Below are 7,526 nucleotides of genomic sequence, written 5' to 3'. Positions count from 1 at the left end.
GTCATAACTGTAATGACATTGACACAAAATAAAATTTAGTTGACCATCCTCATGATGTAGATCATCTGTACGATTTCTCTTTTTCAAGGAGAATTTATCAAATATTAATTCTATTAAAATTACTTAACCATATATAATACTGACTAAAATATATATGTTCTTCTCAAAGTATTAAAATATTTGAAATTCTGCAAATTATTTAGTATTTTTGTTCTCATAAAATCAATTTTTTTTTAAGTTTATGTATATGACTTTTTATATTAATTATATATATAATAAATATAAAAAAATATCGTATTTTACATTATAATTGATATAAAAAATTATTATCATAAATTCAAATTTATTTAATTTTATCTTCAAACTTAAAAAAATACATTTCAATTTTGAGAGTAAAAAGTATATTAAATTTTTTGAACGAATTTTAAATATTTTTATATTTATGAGCTATAGTATTATGAAAATGATAAACAATTATATCAACACTCATAAAATGAATAATAATTATCTTGTAAAATATATTCATGTGGATCTTATTTACTTGCCCAATTGAAATTCTTGTGAATTTGCTTAATGCAATAATCTTTGAACAGATTTGAATGCAGCAAAGCAACGCCAACAGGTTTGGAGGCGTAGAGGGAGGAAGGGTTGTATTGTATACTCTCAATCATTACTCTGTGATATTTTCTTTTTCAAAGCTTAACCACTAAGATTTCTCAGTGGCCTCACTTTTCTTTTTCCCTTCTTTTTGTCCCACCTCTTCAGTTTCAAGCGCCCCATGCTTTCGTGCAATACTAGATTATGCATGTTTGGATAAATTTTGTAAGGCTACATGATTATCTTGGTTTCTGAATTAGTAAATTGGTTATAATTTAATAATTTTTTAAAGAATTTGTAAGGGTAGATGATTATGCTTTGGGATGTAATAAAATGTGGATATATAAGTGTATTATGTATCATTGGTTACTTTTGTTTTACTTTTTTTTTAAAATTATTTTGAGATTTGTAATAAATTTAATTTTTTTACCATTGACATAATTTACACAAATTCGATTTAAACCAACCCCAAATTCGATCCAACTTGACTAATGAACATTCTCAATATATATATATATATATATATATATATATATATATATATATATATATATTAATTAAAATATACAACATTATGGCAAAAATTATTCTTCTAATTTATAGTTTATTTAAATAATTTATTGTAATCAATGTTTCAGTTTATTATTATTAAAATCAATAATATATAAATTATCAATATTTTCTTGGTGAGCTTATGAATGAAAATAAAATACATGAAAGGTAATTATATTAAAACAATATATTAAATAATTCATTACAAATTTTATTTTAATGTAAGTTTACATATTTCTCTTCCTGCTCAGTAATTAAAATTTTCAACTCTCCTAATAATATCAACTTTTTTTTAGAGGAAATAGTATCACTCTTGAGAATACAAAATATGTCAAAATACAAGTCATCTTATTAATTTTTTGGTTAATTAATATCATTTGAAAATTTGTATGTTTCATTGATCAATCAATTTTTTCAATATTATAATGACTGATATCATCAACAATATCGTATGTAAAAGTGAGCATTGGTTGATCTTTCTCTTAAAGATATTTTTTTTTATCTCACATTTGTTATTGAAATTTTTTAAGTATTCTATAAACAAACTGTTTAATCAAATTAATTTTTAAATTAAGTAGATATTAAATTATTTTTCTTATTAATGTTGAAATATGTTCTATTTAAATTTATGTAATAAAGTATTTATTTCACTTTATGATGCTATATTGATTTTCATGTGTTACTATTTTCTTATTGATTTATTTTTTTAGACAGTATAACCAATATCTCATAAAAAATACATTATAGCCATTATTGTCATATTATTTTTGGTGAACATCTAACAATTGTCTGAATGGCCTATCAAGAATTTTAAGTTTAAACTTTTTCTCCATTGGTCAAATTGAACCTACATCAGAATTATATGACAATCATGTATTCGTGCATAAACTAAACCACCTAGGAGAGCAATCCAGCCATTGTCACTCACAATGGAACAAAATTTTCAACATATAGCAATCAATTCAAGCAAACAATTTCCAACATATGCCTCTTTTCCCTTTCACAAGTCACAATGAAGAAGTTTCAGTCCTTAGATCATTTTGGGTGATTGATTAAAAAATCCACTTGTTGGGTTGGATTCACAACACATGGCCTCTTTTCTCATTAAAGCCCTGTTAAAGAAAAACGAGAGAAAGTTACTATTGGCACCGCCAAATTACTATTAAAACCCAAAAAGACATTGTTAATATTTATTTTGACAAAAATGTTTTCTTACAACGGAAAGATGCTTTTAGTATGTATCTAGGAGACATACTCAACGGAAACAATGTATTATCATTTTTCACCCGTGCTATATAATTGAAACTTGTTTTCAATATCATACAACACAAAATAAACAAGTTTATGTTGTGTATATAGTGCACATACACAATGAAAAATTGTTTCTGTTGTGTATTAATTAGGGTGGACACACACAACGGAAATAAGTTGTCATTGTGGAATTTGGAAAATATTTAATCGTGTGATTTGGTATTTTATTTTTTAAAAGTAGTTTAATAAAAAATACAATTTCTTAAATTACTTCTAAAAAATAACTTGATAAATATAGGTGATACAAGAATACAGAAGAAACCATACTAAAACTATGCATAGACACATAACGTGGCATTCAATAACAAAATATAGGCTAAATTAAGATTTCAATCCCCTTTTAATTTTTAATATATGATTTTGGTATCTATATTTTTTATGAGATTTTAGTCCTAATATTTTTAAAAAATTGTAATTATGGTCTAATCGCATTAAAGAATACTCAAAACATAAACATACATACTAACAAAAAAACCTTGTATGATGATTGAATAATGAAAGGAAAAATGTTTCCTTAGTGTAAAAACTGGATATGGCCTTAATTAATTATTCGAGGTAAACTAGAAAATAAAACTTTAATTCTCTCTTGCAAACTTAACTTATCAAAGAATTTATACCCATTTTTCTTATAATGAGGAGTATTTAATTAGCATATTATTGAGGACAAGCAAGCTATCATATCCTTGAATTGGGTGTCAAGTTCCTTTATTGCCGCAAGATATTTCGAGCTAAACCAAAGGTGCAAGAACCACTTGAGAATCTTCCATTTTTAATCAAAAGGTACGATTGCATTTGTAGGGGACCATTTTTAAACTCAACAAAGGGATAAGTGTGAATCAAGCTTCCTTCATTTTGGCTAATAAATAAATAAATTTCCAATCCATTGAATTAATATTTACACAGCAAATGGGTCCCCCATTGTCTGTCTAGCCTTTGAGCCAGATCATATTAGAGCCGTTAAGTCCTTTTTCCCCTCACACCGACCAAAACCATGCATGCTACAGCCTACAAACTATTACAATTGCCCCTTTTATTTTCTATTAACCACACCCCACACGGTCACTTTATTACTTAACGCGTTCAAACACTTTCATTTTTATATTATATATAATTATTTTAATTTTAAAAATCTTTTTTTTATATATATGACAAAAATGCATTGATTAATATAAGAAGATTTATGCAGTCAAGTAATACAAAATTATCTTTATGATATTTATGGTGATTATTATAAAAGTAAATAAATTTATTAGTTTCTAATCAGATAAAAATATATTTTAATTAAATTCTAAAACATATTCTCTTAAAATTAAAAAAGGACAGCAAAAGTTGTTCTACTTTTATTGAAAGAAAAAAGCATTTTCCGACACTGAAATAATGCTATCAATTGTTGTTTCAATATTATCTCATTCATTGTTTATTTAAATTACATTTTTGAAACGGATAGTTGCTTTCTGTGTTTTCTTTTCTTAAAAATGTTGTGTGGAAGGAGCGGTTGTTGGGTCCATTTTTTGAAAACGCACTTTTATTCATATGGCTTCTCCATCACTTCATCATGCCCTCTCCAATTCCTATAAAACCCTCATCCCTTTCCTTCCATTTTTTCTCATCAGGTTTTCTTGTTTCTGCGAGGCTTAAGAAACCTCGCAGAACCAAAGAAAACTCACTCTCACACACTTTGGTTCACAAAAACCTTTCACTTCTATTTTCAATCTTTCTAGTTCCTTCTCCCATATTATAGTACCCTTTTATCCCAAGTTACTTAAATTTAAAACCTTTATTACTGCTCATACTTGTTTTTCGCTTTGTTAAGTTTTAAGAAAAATGGAGGCACATTCTCCAGTTATAGCCAAGAAGCTATGGAATGTGTTGAGGATCACCTTCTTCATGATCAGGAAGGGCTTGGTGTCAAAGAGGAAGCTGATTATGGACATGAATTTGATGATGAAGAAAGGGAAATTGCTCAGAAAATCTATGAGCAATTTCATGTCATCTCATCACCATCATCATTATTCAAAGAGTTTGGCACGTGGTTATGGCATGCAGGAATATGAATTCTCATGCAGCAACAGTCCAAATCCTGTTTTTTTCCATGTGCCAAAGAGGAAGCATCATTTCAACTTCCCTTGCATGAACACCCCAGAGGTTGTTGAAGAGCCTAATAATAGGCCTGTGGTTTTGGTGCCTAATAATATGACACCTGAATACACTTTCAACCTTAGGTTTGATAATATTAATGCATCTGATTTTGCCCCTGGGGAGAGGAAGAGCCCCCTCCTCTCATCATCATCACCCTTCTCCGTGAGGATCTCCAACTACTCATCTGAGGATGAAGAAAATGAAGAACAAGAGGGTGGAAATGGAAATGGCCATGTTGATGATCAGGCTGAGGATTTCATCAGAAGGTTCTATGAACAGCTGAGAATGCAAAGCCGCATGCAGTTGCTGGAGTATCAAGAGATGTGATTGTAAAGAAAAAAATGACTTTTGTGCTTGTGCTCCTCAACTTGATGATGATCAACAAGTTTAGCTAGCCATTCCTGGGATTAATATTTAATTTGCTTTTGTTGATCTTTCAAGTTTCAACTTCATTGTTTTTTCCCAGGGAAATTTGGCTGTCCTGTTTGTGGTCCTTGAAATATATTTGATACATGCTGTAAGGATTTTGAGCAATGGATATACTTCCATTGTGATTCTATTGGTTTTCATAATATAAAATTCAATCTTTATGTTTTCCTAGTAACAGGTATGTGGTATAGTATATATAAATTTTTATCGGTAAATGTAAAGTTTTATAAAAATATGAAATCAAATTTGTGATTTTTTTTTCCTCTTAATCATTCAACCCACCTTACATCATCAATATAATATATTCTTGTGTGTGATAATAAAAAAATAGGATAATTAGAACGTTGGCCTGTACCTTTCTCCATTCTGCTTTGGTGTTACATCATTGTAGGTGTGGTGGTGGACCTGGTGATGGACCCTTTGGAATCATAATGCTTTTGCATTTTTGCCTTTTTGAGATATATATTAGTTTAGGTTTTCTGAACTCACCCACCAGCACCCACGTTCTCAACTACCATTAGCACTTTTATTATTTTGGGGTGTGTAAAACACTATTTTGCACTCTTAAACAATTTGACACCATAAGTACGTCCTCATTTATTCACCCCAATATTCAAATTAATATGCAATCCCTCTTCTTTTTAAAATTTTAGTTATATTCAGAGTTCAAAATCGGTTTATTATAGAGGATGATATGTATGTATGAGAAAAATATGCTGAATAATGTGAAAACTAGTTTACAATTTCAGAGTATGCGTTATATTGTCTGCCAGTTTGGCTTTATTTGGACGTCTCAGTAGAGGACAAATAAGTCACAGACTGATCGATAATTTAAAGTTTCAAAGATATTAATGGGCTCTGCATTGATCGATCTCTTGTTAAGCTTAGACCAAACCGTATAGTTTATCAATTCAACTCGAGATTTGAAAAAAACATCCAAATTTCAATGTTTCCCCAATGTTGATACAGAATAACAGCGATACTCATTTTAATATACAGAGAGGGACATGCTATGATACGGCAATGATATAAGAGAATATGGCAAATTGCAACTTATAAATTAATTTAAAATTAAGTTTAATCATCATGCACTCACAAGTTTAATGGTCAATCAATCATAAATCTTTATTAATATATAACTTTTAAGGTATAATCTATTTTCTCTTTAAAATTAATTTATTTCCTTTTTAAAAATAAATTAAAATAAAAGTTCAGATTAAAAGAGAATTCATATTCTAGAAATGAACATAAGTCAATATATACATAAAAATGTTAAAACTTATATAATTAGTATGAGATTCTAATTTATATTGGTATAAAAGTTAAAAAAGTAAAAGTAGAAAATTATGAAAATAACATAAAAGTATCCATACGGCACTTTTTGACAAAGATACATAAAAATATGATTACCACATGATATTTAAAAGTTTTTATCCACTTGATCTCATAGTTTGTTCTCTCTCTTCCTTTAATGTGTGTTTGGTAGTGGATAAATATGAGAAAAAAGAAGAATTTTTTTTAAAAAAATAGTATGAATTCCACATTTCTTTTGTTCTACTTTAATTTAAATATTTGTTTTAATTTTCTTTGGGTGCAACCAAACTCACCCTTAATTTTTTTTCTAATTTTTGTTGTTTGTCATCTACTTGGTTGGTACACGTCAAATTAGACCTAGACACAGTGGTCACTTCTATCAAGATAAGTGGAAAGATGAATTCTTAACTTCTGTGCTTCTACAGTTCTACTTTCAGTTACACACGTACTCTTTTTACATGAAAATCTAGTATGTGAGGACTATAAAAGACAAAACAAACTACCTTGCCTAACCCTTAGCTATGGAAATATGGAAGTGAGTCCTTTCCTTAGGTCAACACATGCACTGGACAGTGTTTTGAATGATTAATATATTAACCTAATTTATCCATGTGGATTCCAGGTAGATTTAAATTGTGGCTGCTACATGTCCACTCCATCCTCACTTTAGATAAGCAATTATGCTTTTCTGAGAATGACATTTTGTTTTTGGAGCTTCACATTTTAGACACATTCCATTCCTTGCATTCGAATGCTTTAATTCCTATTGTAGCAAAGCTAGAGAGCTTTGATCTAGGGAGCTATCTCTTTTATTTTGTTTAGGGAACGGTGAGCATTTTGCCTATGCCAAATACTATGGATAGGACAAACAGAAGAATGCCATTGATTTCTGTGAAGCAGTATCCTAAACATTGGTAAAGCAATTAATAAGCCAAACACATCATTAGACAAAGTGGGGGCAAGAACCATAAATTTGGCACCTAACAAGAGTTTCACAAAAGCATATATAGAGGTTATTCTTTGACAATATATCTTAGGCATACTGAATTACAATTTATTACCTCATCAAGTAGGGTTTAAAGATAAAACTCATGTAGTTCCTTAAATATTTTTCATGTTGTTTTTCAATTAGAATTAGAGTTTTTACATAATATATACTAATCTCTATTACAAACTTGTAGACT

General features: G+C 28.9%; 1 protein-coding gene across 1 annotated transcript; it reads left to right on the top strand.

The window, feature by feature from the left end:
• The first annotated feature begins 3,965 nt into the window (after positions 1 to 3,965).
• LOC100780921 (uncharacterized) lies at positions 3,966 to 5,203 on the top strand. The gene has a single exon (XM_003518111.5). It carries the CDS (start codon positions 4,285 to 4,287, stop codon positions 4,924 to 4,926), a length of 642 nt encoding a protein of 213 aa, XP_003518159.1. The 5' UTR covers positions 3,966 to 4,284; the 3' UTR covers positions 4,927 to 5,203.
• Positions 5,204 to 7,526: the final 2,323 nt, after the last annotated feature.

Source organism: Glycine max, chromosome 2, assembly GCF_000004515.6.
Source record: "Glycine max cultivar Williams 82 chromosome 2, Glycine_max_v4.0, whole genome shotgun sequence".
Classification (NCBI taxonomy): Eukaryota; Viridiplantae; Streptophyta; class Magnoliopsida; order Fabales; family Fabaceae; genus Glycine; species Glycine max.
The sequence above is the reverse complement of the archived record's forward strand: the minus strand, read 5'-3'. Positions and strand labels throughout refer to the sequence as shown.